The sequence below is a fragment of the Daucus carota genome, chromosome 8 (assembly GCF_001625215.2).
Source record: "Daucus carota subsp. sativus chromosome 8, DH1 v3.0, whole genome shotgun sequence".
Classification (NCBI taxonomy): domain Eukaryota; kingdom Viridiplantae; phylum Streptophyta; class Magnoliopsida; order Apiales; family Apiaceae; genus Daucus; species Daucus carota.
This window is the reverse complement of record NC_030388.2, coordinates 17,854,298-17,878,471: the sequence shown is the minus strand read 5'-3', so window position 1 is coordinate 17,878,471 and position 24,174 is coordinate 17,854,298. Positions and strand designations below refer to the sequence as shown.

The 24,174-nt window shown below is 33.4% G+C and overlaps 3 protein-coding genes, 1 non-coding gene and 1 pseudogene across 5 annotated transcripts; 2 read left to right on the top strand and 3 right to left on the bottom strand.

Annotated features, from left to right (window-relative positions):
• Positions 1–1,520: 1,520 nt before the first annotated feature.
• On the bottom strand, positions 1,521–5,323 carry LOC108198653 (myb family transcription factor PHL8). Of its 2 annotated transcripts, none has more exons than XM_017366426.2 (7): positions 5,128–5,323; positions 3,597–3,942; positions 3,242–3,318; positions 3,111–3,147; positions 2,811–3,012; positions 2,400–2,703; positions 1,521–1,798 (listed from the first exon to the last, which is right to left on the bottom strand). In XM_017366426.2, exons 2-7 carry the CDS (start codon positions 3,937–3,939, stop codon positions 1,628–1,630), a joined length of 1,134 nt encoding a protein of 377 aa, XP_017221915.1. In that variant the 5' UTR covers positions 3,940–3,942; positions 5,128–5,323; the 3' UTR covers positions 1,521–1,627. The 2 variants fall into 2 exon arrangements, with proteins under 2 accessions (XP_017221915.1, XP_017221916.1); XM_017366427.2 differs by having other exon boundaries at positions 2,400–2,682; positions 5,128–5,321.
• An 8,504-nt stretch (positions 5,324–13,827) lies between these two features.
• Positions 13,828–13,945, top strand: LOC135148996 (5S ribosomal RNA). The gene has a single exon (XR_010287072.1). It is a non-coding gene; the product is annotated as a 5S ribosomal RNA (ribosomal RNA).
• A 220-nt stretch (positions 13,946–14,165) lies between these two features.
• LOC135149007 (5S ribosomal RNA) lies at positions 14,166–14,283 on the top strand (annotated as a pseudogene).
• A 1,955-nt stretch (positions 14,284–16,238) lies between these two features.
• Positions 16,239–17,817, bottom strand: LOC108197279 (epidermis-specific secreted glycoprotein EP1). Its single transcript, XM_017364855.2, has one exon. The coding sequence runs from the start codon at positions 17,777–17,779 to the stop codon at positions 16,448–16,450; it is 1,332 nt and encodes a 443-aa protein (XP_017220344.1). The 5' UTR covers positions 17,780–17,817; the 3' UTR covers positions 16,239–16,447.
• Positions 17,818–22,568: 4,751 nt separating this feature from the next.
• On the bottom strand, positions 22,569–24,059 carry LOC108198985 (epidermis-specific secreted glycoprotein EP1). Its single transcript, XM_017366756.2, has one exon. It carries the CDS (start codon positions 24,007–24,009, stop codon positions 22,693–22,695), a length of 1,317 nt encoding a protein of 438 aa, XP_017222245.1. The 5' UTR covers positions 24,010–24,059; the 3' UTR covers positions 22,569–22,692.
• Positions 24,060–24,174: the final 115 nt, after the last annotated feature.

Here is a 24,174-nt window from a genome sequence, read left to right as displayed (position 1 = left end):
GCTTTGCATGTGGAAAAGGTAGTTATCGAGGTAGACGTGAATGTGAAACAAACTACTTGAGTGAGGCCAGAAAAATGAAGGCCACCAATCATTGGTAAAAATTTTGAAGGCGACAAGAAAAGATTCAAAATTTTTATATGGCCTTGCAAATATTTTCGTGAAACTAATATGGTAGTATTTATTTCACGAAAGGAAAGAGAAGTTAGGGATAAAAAGTCTGGTTTGACGGAGAGTATTAGAATTTAAATCATTTTTGGATGTATTAGCCGAATTCAAATATTACAATTACAGTCAGGAAACAACTTCCATAAAACAAGGAAATATAATGACAGATTGAATAAAAAACCGGGTAAAATGATTTAATATATAAAGTGTGTGTTTGTAATTATACTGATAATTTAAATTATATTGAGTGAAGCTTATGTACATTTCTAACATATACGCAGTGGCGGAACCAGAGTGGGCTAGGAGATGCTAGAGCCCTCTGAACTCAGAAAAATAATGCAAATTATAAATATCGTAGAGAGGGACTTGCTTTCCGAATTTTAAGGTATGATATTTTGATTGATTTTTGGATAAATTGTTATTCTTTAATCTTTTTGTATTTCCTGTGATTTTGTATAAAGAGATTGTTAATTGGGGTTTCTGGATTTCTCAAGAATCAGACATTTCTTTTTGTAAATTGTGATGATGAGATACTTGTTTTCAAAAAACTTTGCACATAATTACATTACTCTTTTGATATATTAATAATGTGCATGTATCCTCTTCTAGCCGCTTGTATATTCTTAAGAAATGTTCCTGCACTCTAGATAAAAAAATATCAATTTGAAATGTTCCAGAACACGATTCCTCTTTGACCTGTATCACCCGGGATCAGGTTCGAGTTCGTTTATTTTGACGATCACCTTTAACTTAAGCGATATAAGAAAAGAAGATAACTTGACACTATCTTGATTGAAATTATTTTTAAAATCGTAATGATGATATAGATGAAAGAAATTATATATATGAATCATGCATGAAAATTATGAAAGTCATAAGTAGACTATATATGATTTACTAAAAAATCACTAAAATGGATCAAGATATCGAACCGCGAACCGGATTCGCCGGTAATCGTACCCGATTCACATGAACGAGCGTTTTATGTACCCGATCCTATACCTTCTACCCGAACGACTCGTGAACCATTACAAACTATTTGAGACCTCCCTAAATTTTAGTCCTGGTTACTCCACTGCATATACGAACTTGTATAAATCATAGAACTCAAGATAAGCATGTATATACACATTCAAGTGAATAAAAGTGAAAGAGTATGATTGAAAGAACCTTCAAAAGTGGTGAAAAGGAGGTCATGAATCCAAGGGGCCCAAGGAGAAGGGTAACAGTGTTGTATGTTTATCTCGGTCATGAATCCAAGGGGCCCAAGGAGAAGGGCCACAGTTGTATGTTACTCTCTCCGTCCCTCTTTACTCTTTAATCTTGTATGGTTAATAAACTCGAAAACAGAGGGATAATTAATATGAAGTAGAATCGTAAGAAGATCAAGTAATTAATCTCTCAGAAAGTTTAAAATATATATGCACTGCATATTTAACTCTATTATACGTTAAGCATAGTGCTAGGCTGTTTTAGTTTGCCTTGAGGAATAAGGGGACAAAGAAAGAGAGAGCGCAGTGTTGATTTCTGGAATTTTGTTTAGATGAATCTTCTGATCTTCGATCCCTACGTTCTGGCTTAGTTTGAGCTGTAAATCAGGCAACGACTCTGTCGGCTTCAGTGTCTCATGATTCTGTTACCATTTCAAGGAAAAAAATTATCAGTTCACATATATATTATGTACTTCATAGATATACACAAGCAGAATGTAATTGGTAGGATATATGCCGAACTGTGCAGCACCACATATAACATATTTGGAGCAATATCTGTGTGCTAGGCATTATCATGTGCCCACTTAATTATAATTACGAATGGTACAAATACATGAATATTGATAACCCTAACTTAGCTTTAATTATTTATATGTCAACCCTAATTTGCTAATTTGTAGTCAAGTAAACTGAAGTTATGACCATTTGTACAAGGAAAATGCTAGGTACCCCAGAAAGAGTTCCCAGATTTTTTTGCCAAATCTAGTTGGCAACGTATGATTGGTTCAACTCACACTAATGAGTTCCCAGATTTTTTGCCAAATCTAGTTGGCAACGTATGATTGGTTCAACTCACACTAATAAAAATGGGACCTCCAGTGTGACATCAATCACTCAATTAAAATTAGTCATATGTCTGCCACATCATTTTGGAACAAAATCTGGGGTATATAGCACGACTCTTTATGCAATATTGTAATTAAGTCATACAAAAAGTAACCAATCAGGGTGCAAGATTACCTCCAATCGAGTCTCAAACACCCTCTGCGTATTAAAGCTTGGATATTGTAAACCACAGTTCCTGTGAGGTGAATGAGCGGTCGCTATCACAGGGGCTTCAACTCTTTTATGATCATCGGTAAAATTACCTGATGTCCATTTGTTGCTGTTGTTTTCAATATATCTGGATAATGTATATTGTTTTTCTTGAAATGATTGGCACATGAATGACCTGCTCAATCGCTTGACATCTGATTCAAGACTTACGTTTGTTGGGTACTTTGAGGTTAATCCGGCATGGTTCCTATTAGAATATAACTGATTTCTGTAAGAACAACGGTTAGCTTGCTAAGTCCATTAATTATGGATATAAAATGCTATGTAAGTTTTGATATGTACGGTATATCCAACATATATGTTATAGGTAGTTACCTTAAAGATTGAGTTATGGTATTACTTGCAGATTGGGAGTGATTCTTCATGAGACTCTGAAGACGTCTATGAATGTCGGATTTTCTTGTATCAATGTCGCTGTTTTTGATTATGAAGTGATGAAGTGGATTCAACCTTTGGCCGTAAGCATTTGGAACATAATATCTTCCTCCCATTGTTTTACTTGTTTGTGCACTTAGAACTAGAGACCAGACATAAGCAATAGATCAATTACTTGTACACACTCTATAGTAACATATACACAAACACTAATTACTGTGCTACTGCAAAGCTATTTACCTTGTCCAAAGTCGTCAAGCTTCTTACTCCTAAACATCTGATGTAGACATCAAGAATAAAGGAATTAGACGAAAGTAAATGTAAGTTTAACTTAAAAAAAAACCATGCACGTAATATGTAGCTAGTCTCACCTGCAAATGACTTTTTACATGTGCAATGTTAAGTCCTCTAACATTCATTATTTGGAGAACTAATTTTGGAGTTGCCCCTGCACAAGACAAATACTATTCGATTAACAACGATAGCAAACCAGAATATTTTGAGTGCACGTTTTATAATTTTGAACACAAGTCTTGAATTTGTGTCTGATTATGTCTAATTAAGTAGGAGGATTTAAATGCAAGCAAGATAAAAGGGTTTTTTAGTTACAAGTTTTCTTTTATCAGAATAATTTCTAATGTATATGGCCACAAATACAAGTTCGTTTATAAGTACAGTTTCTAAGATATATGAACAAGCTCTCAAATGACTCAGCTTCAAACTTACTTTCTTGTCCACCAAGCCGCTCTATAGCATGCACAAAAGAACGATGAAGTTCAGGTGTCCACCGAAGCCTAGGCAATTTAGATCGAACATATCGTCGAACCGAGCCTTTCTTTCCACTTTCGTTTCTGCATTCATGATTTTCTGATCCCCCTACATGTCCATCACTATATTCACCTCTCGGATCAGGAACATCATTCTCACATTCATCGCCTTCACTGTTGGCTACTTCATTTAAGTCGAAAGAGGAATTGTTATTCGAAGACTCGGATGATGTCTTGTTGTCCAACTGTTCTTCACGGCCATCAAACTTACTGCTATCGGACTGGATATCTGCTTCACTCATTCTCTGAGAATTTTCAATTCAAACAGTAGTTGAAATCATGGCACAGTTAATTAGATTGAAACATGAATAATCTAGCTAAGATTGTGTTTGGGAATATGGATTTTATTTTAAAATTTTGATTTCGAATTGAGGTGGCATTTCAAATTATCAATTTTATACTGTTATTTGAATGTCATTGATTTAAAATAAAATCCAAATCCAGTTTTTTTCTATCCAAACATGTGACTCCATCAAATCTATAATTTCAAATGAAATTCTAATTTGCATCATAAAAAATATTTTAGAGCTTAATGATAGACGTGTTTACTTATGGTCTTAACAACAAGGACTTGTTAGTCGTTATAGCTACAATTAATCCTCAGTGGGTTTTATTTTTATTTACAAGTTTAGTCAAAATTAATCATTGTGTTAACAAAAATCTGCATGCAAGAAACAAGTATGAAACATGATCATAGATGATATCATATATAGCTCATTTCAAGAATATTTACAATCTGTGTCTGGCACAAACAGGAATTAGGAGTATATAACTACAAAGACAGCATGATAGAAGATAGTAAAAAATACAGCAACATAATGGTGGTAGGTGAAGAAAATCATTGCCCTTATTTTCAAGATAAAAAACAATGATTGAATAATTTACAAATAACCATAGACGAACGTTTTTCAGATGTACGAAAAATCAATGATTTGAATGTTCCAAGAACCTACGAAGTAAGTATGTTGTTACATATAGAAGCTGGAAACTGATTATTTTCCAAGTTGATTATCATTATATGAGACCAGAAAAAACATGAAATTCCAGACAAGAAGACGAGATATAGAACAAAGAATGGAAACCTAGTAGGTTAGAGATTAAAAGAAGAAAAAGTGCAAAGATCATATAATATAAAAGCTAATTCTAATCATATATCAGATCTTTTCACTATAAAGCACTAGGATCTGGACACAAAATAACTTTTTCATCATTTTGTAATCACAAGCACAATCAAGTACTGGAAACAACAAACTTCCAAAGGAACTGCCAAACTGGTAGATTGTGTTTCATGACACTTCCACTCTCCATATACATACATCAAAAGAGTTAAAAACACATTTCTGTAATATTTTTCAATCCTCTTGTTTCAATCATATATTTCTCTAACACAAAACACACAGCACAAAGAGGGAGAATCAAAGAGATGGTACCTTTTGCTCCCTAGTTGTTTGGAAGGCTTTGATTTATTATGCACATAAAAGAAGGATGACATTAGTTATAAGCTTTTGGGATTATTGAATGACCAGAGCTTATAACTTGGTCGGAGCTCCACTTGCGGGTAATTTTTATATATAATATTTGCGTGTATATAAAATGGTTTTAATCATCAACCGGGGAGAGTATCATGTGACCTCTCACAAAAAGCCTTTTTTCTCTTTTTATCCTATTTGATAATTACAGGCTAAGCTTTTCTTGACAGTTGTCCGTGTAAGTTTTCGCCTCGCATGTGAATATCTTAACATTTGGACAAAATTCTATTCCAAGAAACGTCTGCATGGGACCATTTCTATTACTTTGGAGAACCCTCAAATCAAGTCGTGATACCTAAACCAAGACCTTTTTATGTTCTGTTAGCTTCTATTGTTTTTAGATTTTCTAATATTGCAGAAGCACATAAAGATGAGTCAAACAATTAATAGGGGGAATAGAGCGAGAGTCTTTCAAGTAACTTTACAAATGTTTCGTGTCAGCTACAACATGAAGAATTATAAATAAAATATAGTTGTTCATATCGTAATATAATTTGAGGATGAAGACTCCGTAGAATTTTCTGAGCAACACAAGTTGTTGTCCAACTGCCGCCCACGAAAATTATGCATGTCAAGATTAGATAGTCTTTGCAATAATTGAATGAACAAAATTCTTGCTCAATCATTTCTGACTTTCTGCGGATGTGTTTAATGATCACCCAAACGTCATATTATTACTTGCATCTCTGTAGAAAACTCAATTGTTTTACCAATCTATTAGCAATATTAACCGGTAATATAACAAAACTACTTAATCCGCAAAATAACACTTCCTCGACATTTTACATGCTCCATCTATTTTTTATATAAAATTAATTTGAAGAAGAAACTCAATTAATATCCATAATGAAACATATTCGTGATAATATTTGAAAATTAAAATTTACATTATAGCTAGTTTTTATTTATATATGTTTTTAGAGATATTAAGTATTTGAAAATTAAAGAAAATATGTAGAATGGAATATATTATGTCCATAATAAGTCTACAATAAAAGTTACCAAACAATTTCTTTGAAAAAATTAGATTGTAAATTATACTCCCTCCGTCCCAAAAACAGTGAGCTGGTTTGACTTTCACGGAGATTAAGAAAAAAGTAGTAAGTTTAGTTGAAAAGTGGGTAAAGTGGTGGGACCTATCAATATTTAATAATAGATTTGAGATAGTGGAGGAAAGTAGTGGGTGTAATAGTGTTCATTTAATAAAAAGAGAGTATAAAATAGAGAGGTAGTGGGTGTAAAACTGAAAAGTAGTGTTCAAAAATAGTAAGTATGATAGATTCATTTATTTTTGGGACGTCCCAAAAAGGAATAAGGGTCACATAAAATGGGACGGAGGGAGTATTAATATTTTATTTTAAGAATCAAACATTATTTTGGACAATTTGGTTTTTTTTTATATTTGACTGCATTTTCAAATTTTATGTTATACTACATTGATAATGCATAAAATTCTTCACTGTATGTATATATAACGTCTTATTCTATTACAAACTCCTTTTATTCTACAAATTAAAAACCAAGCTGAAATATCACTAAATGCTACAGTACATTTCACTAATTTCTATTACAACCCCATCTCCACCTCCACCTTCACCAACCAGTACACACCTCCGTCGTTCCCTCCACCTCTTTCAGCTCCGCCTTCGTCGTCACCTCCATCATCACAATCTCCACCTCCACGCCGTCCGCCCTCTCCATAACCACCACCTTCATGTCCACCTCCATTATTTATATCACCACCAAATCCGACCCACCTCCACAGCCCCTCCACCTCCACCTTTACCTCCATATCTATTGGCTCACGTCGGTCATTCTCACTTTCAGTAAGATCTGTCCCAACTTTACTACAATTTCCATTCTGTATCTTTGTCAAAAACTGCCGAACAAAGCCAAAAACTCCTTCCATGTCCACCACCTCCTTCTCCACCTTCACCACCAGTATCTCTACCACCGCCACCATCAGCTGAATCGGCAACGGAAATAGACCTGGAGATTTTGAGCAGTTTCTGGAACAGATCTGGAGATTCTGAACAGTATCTGGAAATTTTCACTAATTTATGTAACACAAAACACTAAAACCTAAAAGGAATACATTTGATCACTGGCCTATATATATGTATCAACAAATGAACTATACCAATTTATTTCTAAAGAAATTTTAGTAAAATACATCATCATAGAGGGATAATAACATATTTATTTTCTATGACTTTACAACCTTTTTTATTAATAAATAATAAATTGATAAATACCATTTAATTCGTACACGAAGCAGGGAAGTAGGGGGATAGCGGAAAAAAATTTCACAAACAAATGTGCATGCGGATCATACTTCCTATTCATACTTTCTATATAGGATAGATATATTAACCGGGGGATTCACTCTCTTTTTAAAGATAAATAGTGTTATATCCACTCATATAGCCATGTTCTATTCAGAGGATCGAATAAAATAAAAACAAATAAAAACATCTTTCGGATAGATGGCTGAGTGGTTGATAGTTCCAGTCTTCAAACTCGGCATAGTCTTAAACAAAGAACTATTGAGGGTTCGAATCTCTCACTCCTTTTTGCTCGTTGAATATATTTTTTATTGGTTTTGCCGGGACAGGGTCATAACGAAATAGTAGTGGCTCGGCTATCCCGCCTAGCCAAGGCAAAAAAAATAAAAAAGATCAGATATAAATGAGTTAAAAATGATTTTTTAAAAGTATGACTGATTCCAACATATATGATAGAAATAAAGTCAATTATACTTCAAGTATTGGATCTCCTGTCTCAATAAATCACAATAAATAAATATCATATTCATGGAACACGATTCACTTTTAAGATGCCTTGGTTGTGAAATGGTGGACACACGAGACTCAAAATCTCGTGCTAAAGAGCGTGGAGGCTCGAATCCTCTTCAAGGCATAATATTGAGGATGCTCATTAAGTGGGCAATTCAATAAGAGAGCTCGGATCGGAATCGGTATTGATATGAATAAGTTCGGCAGCAAATCACTAAAATGCTTGTTGGCATTCCAGTCTTCCTTCGCCTTAAGGGCCTATTTGAAAGAAAATCTAGTACTTATTTTCTTGGTCGTGAATATATGAACTGGTTGTTAACTGTTCAAGAATTCTTGTTTAGGCCGTTCATACCATCCATACAGAGTGTTTTGATGTAATATTTCAATTCTTCCGTGTTTCACTAGTAGCTTATTGTTCTAGGGAGCTAAGTTCCAAATAGGGAAGAAACAAGCGTTTTCGTGATTCTACCACCCAGTAAATTCCGTTCCACTTAATACCTCCTTTCATGGCCACATAACTCTCCGGCTAGGAATGAGAAATCTTTTTCCTTTTCCATGAATCCAAACATGAAATAGAATAAATTATTAATATAATGATCAAATACTGATTTTAAAATTATATATATATATATATATATATATAAACACACACACATATATAATATCCCGGGAACACACATTATGAAAAAATTATATACAAACAACCGAAACCACTTTTCTATGACATCACCACTTTTCTATGACATCACCCTCCTGTATAGACCCGTTACCTCCACTCAATACATATTAGAGACTCTCTAAATAGTGAAAAAGTCCAAACTATACTATCCCGATATCACTAGGCCCACAACGGCCTTATGAGATCTCTGCCAAGCCTGTGTAGACCCATCACTTAATCCATCTCTGAACTATGCAATCCCATTCTTTTAGATATCGCAGTCTTTATTATTTGAGTAATTTTTATTAGAGTATATATATATTTGTACATGTGTAAGAGCAGAAGACTTATTGCCAATCAAATCCTTTGTCTATTTTTAAAAGCAGATCAAGTATCGAATTCCAAATGTGAAAATAAGCCCAGATAAAATATATTTTTGTTCTTTAGATTTTTAGTTTAGTTTCTCAAAATAAAAGTTCCAATTTTACGCTAATATCCAACATTTAGAATAACTAAAATCACATCGATCGATTGACCTGACAAAAAAAAAATCACATCGATTGCATGCAGATTAATTAGTTCACAAATTGAACATTCTTAAAAAGCCTGCACCTGCCGTAATAATGCTTTTATGGCCGGAACACCTTGACCGGCATGATATTCCAGTATTCCATCGCAGCGGCCAAGAAACTCGAATAAATTCAGTGAAATTTTAAAATGCGACTTCAAAGACTTCGCATAATTTATTGCCCAAATTGATGGCGAAATAGTCAGGAAATTTAGTGAGGATGTTTGCAATTATTAAAAACATAACCCCACTTATTCACATAAGTCCAACGAGACCTCCCAAAGTGTACTTTAATTAATCAACACAGCATTTAAATTAATTCCCATGCACTTATTATAATCAGGGTACGTACATAATTTAGGTTAAATGTCTTTATCCATGAAAGTTCTAGATAGAAGAAACAAAGTAATTACTCTTTGAAAGATACTTAGAAGCTTAAAATTAGAAGAATGTCAACCTTCCCATGCACGCGAGAGACGAACAAAAAAAAGGTTAGGTTTGTAGTACTTGTTTTATATATTTGCATGAATAATATTCTCCACTCTGTCGTAATAAATTATACATAGTGCAATGTAAAGATAGGTACGTTGTTGATGTCATTTAGCTCTATATAGAATTTGAAGTGATTCCTCAGTCTATTCATGATTTGGAAAATAGTGGTATTTTTTATGCATGTATGATGTATCCTGGACCACTTAATAAAATGGAGAAAATGGACTCCGGCCTTCCAAATTAAGTTTTGTTTTATATCGAAGACGAACATTTTTGCTGGGTATAATTACGGTTATCAGGCTATCATCGATAACGAATTACAAACACGATGAAATAGATTTGGTTTATGAAAAATGATAGTGTTTACTTTGTCTATTACTCCTCGCTTTCTTCAACAGGGCCGCCATGTAACTGTACACGGAATTTCGGTACTGTTTAGGGTTGCTGTTGCAGACAGCAACAGCAGGTTTTTTGCTGAAAAATAGGTGAAATATTGTTTGGTAAATCTTAAAGTAACTTTTCTGAACAGTAGTTTTTAGTTGAAAAGCTGTGTTTAGAAAAAACAGGTCATCTCATGCTTTCGTCAACAAAATTATTTTACAACAATTTCGATATGAGAATAATATTATTTTAGAACTATATTATGAAATATGGTGAAGGAGATAATTAAGTTATATTTTGTCTTTTTGATGGACATTATTTTGATACACCTGATTTTATCTGTTTGATAGAAATTAAATTCTTATCAGTGGTTCGACTGCTTCATTTTAGCATTCAATCTTTAATCACTTGACACCATATAATATTCATGTTATATATATGTACTTTTTATGTCTATGCATTGTTTAAATATATAATTAACTTCACTGTTCGAATCATTGAGCCCTCCTGCAGGGTTCATCGATATGATATTTAGCGGGTTTATATATATCTAAAAGCCTAAATCATGTTCAGGTACGCATAACAAGTACTCTTACAAGCCCAGTTAAAACCCTCGGCAGAGTTCATCATGATGTGTACATAATTGATGATCCAAACATTTGTTAGTAAAATAAGCAACTCAAAAAGTATTGATGATTAAAAGTTAAAATTTAATATAACAGAAATCACAGCGAGTAAATCACAATTTAAAATTTAATTTGCAAGGATACCTTTCATCTTTTTAGTAAAATAAGCAAACTCAAAAGAAAAATAGGCTAGGATTATAACTTCTGTATGGAAATTTTTGATTTCATATATACCCGGAATGGAAGCAAATTAAGATAGTCATTATAAATCACCTTCGTAGCTCCTAACAAGAAGCCCTATAAAAGAAAGTTACTCGTAAAAAATCTAATAGGCCCAGAAGGCAGTTGGAGGTTCAAAGCAATAAAGCATCCTCAAACAGAGTTATATTTGTATATGTTGCGAAAACATCGTATAAAAACTATAAACAATTGTCACTACACATAATAATCACTATCGATTTAGTCAACTGAAATTTTGAGCTTGAGTATTATATTGAACTTTTGAGCTTGCGGCCTAGTACAGTAAGAGCAAGTACAAGAGATGCCTTATATCATGTCCTAAGTTATTATTTAGGGTATTTGAAGAAAAAAGTAGATCGAACAATGTCCTAGTCATGCCTTATATCACTAGGACAACCTCCTCAAGCCTTATTTTTGAGGCACATCTCTCTTTGCCCTATCTCATATTTTATTATAAATTCTAATCAACACTCACTTTCTCTCTCTACTTTTATACTATTATGCTTTAGTGATGAAAGAGAGTCTTTAATAATAAAATATTAAACATCTTATGAGAATAAGCACATTGTTGGAGTTGAAGTTAGTAGAATATGTCCTAAACTACTAGGACATGATATTTTATATTATATTTAGAGTTTGAACTAGGACACTCTTGGACTTGCTCCAATAGACAGTGTAGTGAGGAAAGATTTGAACCATTACTACTGCTGCTGTTAGACTAACACAAGACTGGGGAAAAAAACCTAGGATCACAAACTCAAAAACAAAAGTGCAGTAGTATAATAAGAATGGACAGTGTAGTAGTGAAAATCTGAACCATTAGGGATGAATCAAACCTAAACCAACTCTATATCATACTCATGCTTCAACCACTGGGGCAAGGCGCTATAGTTAAGAAAATATGTATAGTAGAAAATACTAAACACTAGAGAAGCTATTGGGGGCAAGTACCCCAACTGCCCCAGTGTACGTGGCTCCGTCCCCGAATCTCGGGTCCATACCCGGCTCCAAAACTCCTCTCATTTTATTTAATTGCATTAATTTGTATTTTGGTAGTTTATATCGGAGAATATATATTGTTCTTTTTTCTGAGATAATTTTTTAAAATTCAGATACCCAGGTTATGTCTGGGCAACCGCTTACCAGTACAACTTTGATCTAAAAGCTAGCAGATTATAACAAACCTATCACGATACGGTGCTCGTTATAATTGGTAAAAAAATTTATAACATTAATAAAGGCAGCATAATCTTCGATCTACAGGCCTTCAACTGGTGCATAATTTGGCGAAAACATTCAGGGAAGTTGATTGTTTGGCTGATTCGATTAGATATTTTACCCTCTTATTGTTGCTTTCTCGGAGTATCTAATATTTAAACTGGCCGATGGCCATTGAAAAGTTGTGCCACTTAAAACAAACGCAGGATGCATTACTTTTATCCATCACATGCTGAAGTAGAAATGATTCAGCTCATATTCCCTATAGAAGTAAATAATAGGAACAACTCAGCAAAATTTGCTGCAATTTTCTCTGAAGCAAACAACATGCATTCGATTGTCTACTTCGCTAGTCAGACCCTTCTTTGAGTTCTTTCATCAGAAAGTAGCTTTGCAAAGCGAGTTAAAGCACGAGAGTTGGTACCTTCTCCCACTACTGGCTCAAATGATTCTGTACAATATTCACTCTGGCTACTAACTTGGTGAATAATTTTTTTCCTACATTAGCTAGGGCCGCCATATTACTGGGAGTTGCCCGTGAGACTATTATCTTGAATAGTAAATAATTTTTTCCAGCTCCAAGAGCTTGAAATAGTGATAAAACTTGAATGTCAACCATATCTCTGTGCTCGAAGCACTGTAAATGTCAATCAAAGGGTTCAAATCTCATAACAACAATATTTTTTTTATATACAAGAAGGAGCTAATATTACTCACATTGTTGATTTAAAATTTCTCTAAGTGACCTCTATCCACAACTACTCCATAACTAGTATTAGGATGGATGACCGCCTAGGAAGTCCACGTGTTGCACTCTTTTTTCCATTTTTTGCCCATCTACTTTTTAAACCAACTTTTCTTCAATTATGGTATACTACAAAATTCTTTTCCGAACTTTCCGTTAAAGTGTCTTCATTATTATTTATTAAGTTTTTTATTCTTTTATTTCTTTATTTTTACTATTATTTTTATATTTATTAAACAAAATAACACATTCTGAAGTCTGTATATATAATTTATTTGCGCTTCTCTGACGGGTGCGATCATACCAACACTAATGCACCATATCCCATCACCCCCTCGGAAGTCCTCGTATTGCATCCCTTTTTCGATTTTTTTCCATCTATTTTTTTTAAACAAACTTTTCTTCGATTATGGTATACTACAAAAAAAATTTCCGAACTTTCCTTTAAAATGTCTTCATTATTATTTATTAAATTTTTTATTCTTTTATTTCTTTATTTTTACTATTATTTTTATATTAATTAAACAAAATAACACATTCTGAAGTCTGTATATACAATTTATTTGCGCTGGGTGCGATCATACCAGCACTAATGCACCGGATCCCATCACCCCTTGAGAAGTCCTCGTGTTGCACCCCTTTTTCGATTTTTTCCCATCCATATTTTTAAACCAACTTTTCTTCTATTATGGTATACTACAAAATTCTTTTCCGAATTTTTCTTTAAAATGTCTTCATTATTATTTATTAAGTTTTTTATTCTTTTATTTCTTTATTATTATTATTATTATTATTATTATTATTATTATTATTGTATTTATTAAACAAAATAACACATTCTAAAGTCTGTATATACAATTTATTTGCGTTTCTTTGACGGGTGCGATCATACCAGCATTAATGCACCGGATCCCATCAGAACTCTGAAGTTAAGGCTGCTTGGGCGAGAGTAGTTCGAGGATGGGTGACCCCACGGAAGTCCTCGTGTTGCACCCATTTTTCGATTTTTTTCCCATTCATTTATTTTAAAGCAACTTTTCTTTGGTTGTGGTATACTGCAAAATTCTTTTCCGAACTTTCCTTTAAAATGTCTTCATTATTATTTATTAAGTTTATTATTCTTTTATTTCTTTATTTTTGCTATTATTTTTATATCTATTAAACAAAATAACACATTCTCAAGTCTGTATATACAATTTATTTCCGTTTCTCTAACGGGTGTGATCATACCATCAATTATTCATCGGATCCCATCAGAACTCCCAAGTTAAGCGTGCTTGGCCGAGAATAGTACTAGGATGGATAACCCCTGGGAAGTCCTCGTGTTGCACCCCTTTTTCGATTTTTTTCCCATCCATTTTTTGAAACCAACTTTTCTTCGATTATGGTATACTACAAAATTCTTCTCCGAACTTTCCTTTAAAATGTCTTCATTATTATTTATTATGTTTTTTATTCTTTTATTTCTTTATTTTTATATTTATTAAACAAAATAACACATTGTGAAGTCTGTATATACAATTTATTTGCGCTTCTCTGACGGGTGCGATCATACCAGCAGTAATACACCGGATCCCATTAGAACTCCGAAGTTAAGCGTGTTTGGGTGAGACTAATACAGTATATATATATATATATATATATATATATATATATAGGGGGCTTCTCAGTTAGGAACTTGTCAAAATGGTAACCTAGGAAGTTTTTTCAAAAACACTTGGGGTAGAGGTTGCACTATTTGCTGGGAGTTACTTTAGTTCTGTACTAACAGTTATTGTATGTGTTCTGTAAATAACTATACTCTAAACACAAAAATATTTTTAAAGATAATTAATATTTCTATATTCTGTAAATTTATAAAAAATATTTATATGTTCTGTAAATTTATATATGAACTTATGTTTTGTAAATAAAATATAATATGTGTCCTGTAAATTAATTACAGCCATATTTACACATATAAATAATATTTTTAAACTAATGTTCTGTAAATTAATTACAGAACACGATATTATGATTATAAATAAAACTATTTATTTATAAACTTATGTTCTGTAAATAAAATATAATATGTGTCCTTGTAAATTAATTAAAGTTATATTTACACATATAAATAATATTTTTAAACTAATGATTAAAATTATGATTATAAATAAAACTATTTATTTATAAACTTATGTTCTGTAAATAAGTATAATTGAAAGATAAAGAAAGTTAATAATAATAAATAGAAAAATATATGTGGGTATGTGTTTGAGAATAAGTAGGCACCTGGCCAGGTGTTTTAGGTTTATAGGTATACAGTTAGTGCATGCATATTGGATGGCTGAGATGTAAAGTTACCCAGTTACCCGAATAAGAGAATTCCTCGTTGAACTATATATATATATATATATATATATATATATATATATATATATATATATATATATATATATATATATATATATATATATATGAGATTTGAACTACTCTGTATATGTGAGAGATTTGAATTCTTTCATTTTTATTCGAACATTGATTATATCTATTTATATAAATCTGAATCATGGTTTGAGCCTGATTATTTAAATTGATTTTCACTTACGCAAATAATTAATTTATAGATATTAATCTATCATGTAAATAATATATAAGACTTAGTTGAAATAATAAATTGATCCTGAATAAATAAGATATTGAAGAAAACTTAAATAAAATAGCCTTAATGAGCGTGGTTGATGAAATTTAAAATTAAACTAAATGTTTGTGTAGTTAAAATAGTTTGAATGAACGTATATTAGTAATGATAAGGTCATGGGTTCAAATCTCATAACAATCACCAGGAGGTTTGACAAATATCTATAATTTTAGAATGATTTATATTAAACATTTAAATTTACAGATGAGATCATTTTAAAAGAAATTACAATATTTATATTAATATTTTTAATACCTAACATATATGAAAAAAATTCGATTATACATAAATTAAATTATTTTTAACTTACAAATAACTTATCATCCCTAAATATAAGTTATTCTTTTAAGCCAAGTAAGCCAAGCATGGGTACAAAACTAATATAGAGCCTACCAAATCTTATACATCATTCTGTAACTTGTTTTTATCTATTTAGTTCTTTGTGTGAGAGTAGCTTTACGCATATATAATATAGACACAAATATATTTTCACCGCCATGACACTGTCAAAATAGCATCACTTAAATATAATATAGACACAAATATATTTCCATCGCCATGACACTGCCGATTTAAACTGCATTCACTTAACTGGAAAGTTTAAGAATATCGCACATAAAAAGCAATAATAAATTAATAATGTACAAGTGACTTATTGAACTTAAACAAACTTCTTCCAGGAAGATTTATTTGGTGCATCCATGATACATGAGTATAAAATAGAAAGGTCCCAGCTCTGGAAATAAGACTAGAGCAAGACTGCGTCTGAAACTGAAACATTATTACGGACAGAACAGAAAACGATTTTGGTCAATCCTCTACTTGGACATCTTAATATAAGCAACGTGAGATGCATTAGCCACTTGGTTCAAAGCGCCTAGAACAGAAGCCAACAAGCACGTCGACGATTCTTCCCTGTAGAAAAATCCCACACACTTGCAATCCGAGTCACATTTCTTCCGGCAATCCGCCAGTGTGCTTCGTGGAGTTCCACTCGTAACACCATTCGTAAAATGCTCAACACCCGCAACTTTGTAGTAGTCGATAGCCCCCTTGCCGCACGCAGGCAAAACCGGTGGTGCACAACTCTTGCTCCATCCTGCCAGACCATTGGCTGTCGGGCAAGCCACGCATTGATCATCACTGCATACTCCAAGAGCTCCGCATCTTTGCGGCAATTTACACTCGCTCTCTCGCCCTTGGTCTCTGTCGAAGAGCACGTACGTGACCTCCCATGCACCGTAATCAACGTGCTCTTCGTACGTATAAACTCTCAAATTACCATCGCTATCAACACGGAGCATTGAGTAAGTAGTGTTGTACTTTGCTCTCGACAATACAGCCGAGCCACTGGATTCGGTCGAGTTGTTCATGAAGGACTCGAGGTGGAACTCATTAGCCCAAACGGTGTCGCTCTCTATATTCGTGAACGGGTCGATTGTAAACTGGATTTTCGTCAATGTGTCTTTGCCAGTGCCGAACACAGTTTGGTCATAGAGTATGGGAGTTTTGACATTCGCAGGCTTGTAGTACAAAGACAGCTGACTCTTCTCCATCACGTACGAGTACGGCCCGTTCGAGGCCTCGACATCGGATAGTCTGCTCACGATTTTATTCGCCCCGCTCGATACGAGAGATTGTCCCACCAAGAGAGTGTCAGTAGGGTGATCAAAGCTTTGCCAAACAAATTTCCCCTTCGAGTCAATCAACACCAAATTACCATTCGTAAGCAGCTCCAATCTTACGACGTCTTTGTTTGCGGTGCCAGTTTCCCACGCCACGGTGCCATCGACATCGGCTAGGACGAGGTTTCCATCAGTGCCGAATGTCAATGTGGCCTTCTCTCGGACCGGCTTGGCGCGATTGGCGTCCCAAACCCACCGCATGGTTGATTCGGAACGACGGTTCCCCATGCGGAGTCCGAGGATGAAGGCGGTAGGGGTGGTGTTGTAAAAACAGAATTGGAATGGGAATCTCGCAATCGGCAAAGTGCGGTAGCTGGCATCGTATTCGACAATGTACTCGCCTAGTTCACCTTCGTTGGTGTACTTAAACGTCGCATTAGCAGGCACAACTGCTTGTGCTGAGGATATTGAAATCACAAAGATAACTGAAATGAGAATAGGAAAGGAAAGTATTGATGAAGTCATTGTTTGTGTTCTAGTGAAGTTATGTTGTTAAAAGAATATGGCAATCTGTTCTATTTATAGGAAGTTTAGTAGTTAAGATAAGGGAGGGCTAGGAGGGGCATTCAAATCCGATGGCTAAAGAGTAACGCGTTGATATATTAAAGTAACTGTAATTAATGTCATTGTATAATTTGTTTAAAGGACTTTACTAGTCAACTATTATCAATATTTAAGTACTTAAAAATGTTATCTAATAAAGGTTACGTAAAATTGTTGGCATACTTGTAAAGATTTGGTCTTGCAAATCAGGGTATTGAAGTAGATAAGATTAAGTCACTTAAGAAAGTCGCAAGAGCATCTCCAATGGGCTGCTAACTATAGTTGGTTAAAATGACAAATCATCAAAAATATTACTATTTTATTTTATTTTTTTTCGACAACTTTTACATTAAAATTTGTTCCAATGTTTGGCATCCAAAGTTGCCACATATTTGTAGAAGTATAATTATAACGAGAAAGGAAAACAAATGACTTTAGCATGATTTATACACTTGTTTCTATTTTAGCGGAGTGCCAAAAGTTGGCAATTTTGATTGGCACTCCTTCCACTACTCCTTTCACTCCAATAAAGAGCTAATAAGAATGTTAGGGGTGTGCACGGGTCGGTTCGGTTCGGTTTCTATCTAAAACCGTTACCGAACCGTGTATTTCGGTTCGGTTCGGTTTTTAGGTAGAAACCGTAACCGAACCGTATGAAACGGTTTTTTTCGGTTCGGTTAACCGTTGGTCGGTTTCGGTTTTTTCCGGTTTTTATATGATTAGAAATACTAATGTTAGGTTTGGATCTTTTTTTAGCCACCAACTTAGGTTCGGATTTGATTACTAGCATTATGATAATTTTATTTGTCACTAAACTTATTGCTTCTTTAGAAATTAACTACTCAACTATAATTTTTTTTATTTTACTCACTACTGTTAGGTTCATTTTTTTTGTCACTAAAGTTAGGTTTGGATTTGATTATTAGCATTACATTAATTCTGTCTAGCATTATTAAAATACAGTGGTAGTCTGTAATAATATTTTGATGATTTAGTATATGTCTGTATCTTTATATATAGTACTTTTATGTCTCCAACATCGTTTACCTTGGGCGATAAGAATTTTACACGCATTTTATGGCTTTTAAAAGACTACTTTCATAAATAATTTTACTTTTGTCTTTCGAATAAAAATTCAGCGCTTGAAATTCTACACACGAAAAAATCACAAAAATAAGTTATGAAACTATATTATATAAGAGTCTTAAAATACGTGCTAAGCAGTAGAAAAAATTGTAAACTGATGAGAGAGACGGAGGGAGTAATAATAATAAAATGATGCATTATGGAGGGCAATCATCGAAAATTAAGTTAACTTCTCTATTTATTTATCTTGAAAATTGTAATAAGATAAAGTTATTAAAATTTATGAAGATAAATTTGAGAGAGATTTTAGACTGAGCTAGTCGATTGAAACTTAAATAGCGAAAGATGATGCATCATATCAATCAATTACACTTTATCTTATCAAGGAGGGTGAATTGTTTGAAGTCATTGATTTCATAATTCATATTCATAATTTATTGAATTTTTAGAATTTTAATTACGATTTTTCCTGATTTTAATTTTTCATCGGCTCATTTTATATTATTATTGTTATATATAATGATATAAACATGCGACACATTATCAAAATATTACATACTATCACTGTGTATAAATGATGCTACAAAGATTATCATAATGCTAGTAATCAAATCCAAACCTAAGTTGGTGGCTAAAAAAAGATCCAAACCTAACATAAGTGACTAAAATGAAAAAAAAATTAGTTGGGTGGCAAGTTTCTAAAAACACTATAAGTTGAGTGGCAAAAAAATCTATTTTCCCAATTTAATACTATTTTTAATTTTAGAAAAATATTTATATACTTATAATATCAATTTCTCTTATTAAACTATATAAATAATAAATTGTATCACACACATATATATAATATGTTATATATAATAATATATAATAATATATAATAAATATTATATTTTTATTATATATTATATAAGCGGTTCGGTTTTTCGGTTCGGTTTTAGGGGTAAAACCGTAACCGTAACCAAACCGTTATGTCGGTTCGGTTCGGTTACGGTTTTTTTCGGTTTTTGTCGGTTACGGTTTTTTTCGGTTCGGTTTTTCGGTTTTTCGGCTCGGTTTTGGTTTTTCGGTTTTTTTTGCTCACCCCTAAAGAATGTCATGTCACATCTTGACATATGGCACTTTAACACTTTTTTGACATTTTTATTGGAGTTCTAATTATATTATAGGAGTAGATAAATAGGTTAGGATAATAGAGAAAGATTATACTTCTCTACGCAAAATATATGAAGTTGATAAGTGGACCAGGAGGAAGACTATTCTATTCAACTATTCTAGTGTTCCTGTATTTGACCGGATGTAATTGCAGGTGTATAACATGGACATCACTAGTGCGCAAGTTGACAAATAATGGAGATATCAAGTTGGTGACAACCAATTTTCCGCCTAAAAGAAAGCCATCAGCTATTTTATTATTGTTTTATATATGCTGGCAGCTTGTCAACTAGTTGGGCAAAGGAGAGCCATAGAAAAATTATCGCTGGCACCGTCGATCAGGAGGTTTGTTAAAATCGTGTCTCTTTCGAAACTGTACGAAAGTATTTTAATTTTAATCTAAAAATTAAAACACATTTTAGGCTAAAATCAGATGCCACCGAACACATGGAAGAAAGTGACTTGTGGAATCACCGATGGCATATTCTATCTATAATATTTTAATTTAGGATCATATCAGACTGAAAACTGGTTATCAATAACAGATACATGTAATTATTTAAATACAAGTCACTAAAACACAAAATAAAATACAAATTATAAAAAATGATTATTATATTACATCATCCACCACTTAACATCTCTCACTCCTTATATAATATTATTCATCCTCGAGCCGTTCAATATATATTGGATTCATTAAAAACTCATCAAGACTCTAAACAGATCTCAACAGGCTCTACACAATTTAAGAGTGATCGTATACTGATTACACTACGTCTCAACCCGGTTTTATTAAGCACATCTACGTAAATCTCGGAATTTATCCCCGGACTTCATAATCATTCTCATTTTTTTTAATTAGACAACATATCGCATCCTCATGCAATCTTATTGTAACAGGTGCTTTTCTCATTCTCTTTAATTAGACAACATGTCGCATCTTCATGCAATCCTATTATAACTGTTTTGTGTGTGTAAACTGCTCGGTCACTTGACCACATATGTTGGCACATATATTTTTCTTTTTTAATATTATATTTCATATTATAATATTCTTTATCTTTTATTTAATCATCATATTTGTTATGATCCATATTTTCAATTTTTGGAGTATGCTCTATATTAGAATACATCAGAAATTACCCTCAGCATATTTAAATTAATAACATATATATATATATATATATATATATATATATATATATATATATATATATATATATATATATATATATATTAATACAAAAAAGGGTATGTAGTTCTTATTTTTCATTTTTAGAGAATTTATGCATAGTGACTGTGCTATCAAAAACACTGATAGGAACAGGGTATTTCCCAGGTGGTATGTGGAAAAGTATGATGTCCGTCCATAGATCAATTTGAAAAGCTTGGGGGCAGAGGCCCTGATCTTTGAAGGAATGTTTCTCTTCCTTAATTTCTCTTGAGTGGAGGATAAGTTCAGATCTTCAAATGATTTGAACTCCATGTATCGACCATGATTTTGATCGACTTCTCATAAATTACCAAATGTTATAGAGGATGCAATTAATGCATTTAGAACTCCTCTCATCCATTAGGTATAGAAAATTTGTACATAATGATGTGGCAAGTGATGTGGTGGGTTTTAATTGGGGTGGTTGGTGTAAATGCAGGGGGTCATCCAATTAAAATCCGCCACATGTCATTATGTACACGTTTTTTATGCCCCAAGCATTTTCCATTTCAATGTATCTCAAACTTATATATGTTGACAAGATAAGACATAGTTTTGGGATGAGTGATAAGGTGAACTAGCTTTTGATTAGGTTTAGATTTTCTTGGAGATCAAGTTTTATTTTCACATACAGAGTTTCTATAAGCTATGATGAATCTTGAAAATCATCCTGTTAGATTCCTAATTAGTTATTTTACCAGTCAATTAATTATCGACGAATTTAATAATTAATTATGACTTGACGGACCTAAATAATCAACCAGGCTTATATTCGGACCAATCTATATCTTATTAAATTACCCTATTAATTTTATTATCCAGAGTGTTTTTTTATCCCATGTCAAAGGGGAAAATAACTTTAAATTTTGTCAGTTTACATATATAAATTTACTAGAACTTTTTAAATTATGAAACAAAAATTGATAAATAATAATAAAATATTACAAATTATCTCTAAAATGATTAATACTTTTTATGAAATTAAATTTCAAACAATCATGTTAAGTCAACGCAAAAATACAAAATTTTCAACTATTTAAATTCCAAAACACAAGTCTTAGCGCTAATAAATTTATTACATAAATGATACAAACAGGGAAAAGAAAAAAGTTTACATAAACAAGCCCAGTATATAAGAAAATATACTGGGTCCTTTAATTTTAACTCTAAGTCATGTTAGATGCAGTAATTTTTAAGATCAGAAATTATGAAAATATATTACTAAATCAACCAGCTGAGCATAGTACAATATCATTTTAGAATGAAAAATTATAGAAATATATTACTAAATCAACCACATATTACAATTCACGCCTTGATCCACTTCCATTTTATTAATTTACACGCAGGGACACTGGTATAAAAATGTGTACAGAAACTATTTAGACATCTTGATATAACCAACATGAGCAGGATTGGACACCTTGATCAAAGTACCAAGTTCCGGAGCCAACAGGCATTTTGAAGACTCTTCCCTGTAGAAAAAGCCTGAGCATTTGCAATCTTTGCTGCATTTGTCTCTGCAGTCACCGATTTTCATACGCCCTCCTTCCGTATATCCATTCAAGAAATGTTCCACACCCACCACTTTGTAGTAGTCCACATTTGCTCTTGATCCTTTGCACGGTGGTAACACTGGAGGCGCACAACTCTTGCTCCACCCGAGCAGACCCGCAGCTGTTGGACAAGCCACACACTGATTGTCTTCGCAGACGCCTAAAGCTCCACACCTTTTGGGCAATCTGCATTCGCTAGTCCTTTCCACACCATCTTCCCTATTTAGAACTTCGTATGTAACTTCCCATGCACCCCAATCAACATTCGGGTAGTAGGTGTGTATTCTCAGATTTCCATCTATATCAAGACGAAGCATCGAATAAGTAGCATTGTACTTAGGTCTGGCCAATAATCTAGTTCCCGAGGTCAGGGAATTTTTCATGTCAAATGCAAGAAAGAGGTCGTTTGTGTAGTAAGCATCGCTATTGACACCAAAGACTGCATTTGCCAAAACGCCCTTACCATCTCCAAATACGTCGTCCTTGTAATATAGTAGGGGATTTGCCGCGTTTTTGCTTTTGTAATACATGGCCAAATGCCTTTGTTCCATTACAAGGGTGTAAGGACCATCAGCATCCTCCGTATAGGACAATCTACTAACCAACTTTGTGGCTCCATTAAGATGGAGTCCTTGGCCTATCAAAAGTGTATCGCTTGGATGATCGAAACTTTGCCATATATAAGCACCCTTTGCATCATACAGGACAAGATTACCAATTTCAAGTAACTCCAAACCTACCACACCCTTATTTGCCGAACCTGTTTGCCACGCAATTGAGCCATCCGAATCCGCCAAAACTAGGTTTCCATCAGCACCGAATGCAAGTGTCGCATTCTCACGAACCGGCTTGCCCCGATTGGCAGTCCAAACCCAAAGCATGATCGACTCAGAGCGACGGCTGCCCATTCGGAGACTTAAAGAAAAGGCATCAGGAGTGGCGTTTTGAAAACAAAGCATGAATGGGAAGGTGGAAATCTCTAAAGGACGGTAGTCACCGTATTCAACACTGTACTCGCCTAGCGGCCCACTGTTAACATAGCTGAATCTTTTGTCCAATGGCACAACAGCTTGGCCTGTTAATATTGTAGCGAGGAAGATGGTAATTAGAAAAACAGATGGTGAATAAGAAGAATACATTGTGAACTAGAAGCTGTTTATTTTGTTTTGATGATGGCAATAAAGTGTATAAAGAGAGTTCAGGATTTATAATAGCGTGGCAGTGTGGTTGCCGTAATTCTTGTACAATGTTTCCTGGTTTTTGAATACACAAATTTTGACTTCGAAAAAATCAGTGTACGTCTT

Excerpts from the sequence above, each read along its gene's own strand:
- LOC108197279 (XM_017364855.2), bottom strand. The coding sequence starts at position 17,779 with ATGACTTCATCAATACTTTCCTTTCCTATTCTCATTTCAGTTATCTTT.
- LOC108198653 (XM_017366426.2), bottom strand. The coding sequence starts at position 3,939 with ATGAGTGAAGCAGATATCCAGTCCGATAGCAGTAAGTTTGATGGCCGT. Across the intron at positions 2,704-2,810 it reads ACCATAACTCAATCTTTAAG|AAATCAGTTATATTCTAATA; the intron begins GTAACTACCTAT and ends TTGTTCTTACAG. Across the intron at positions 1,799-2,399 it reads TGTTTGAGACTCGATTGGAG|AATCATGAGACACTGAAGCC; the intron begins GTAATCTTGCAC and ends AAATGGTAACAG.
- LOC108198985 (XM_017366756.2), bottom strand. The coding sequence starts at position 24,009 with ATGTATTCTTCTTATTCACCATCTGTTTTTCTAATTACCATCTTCCTC.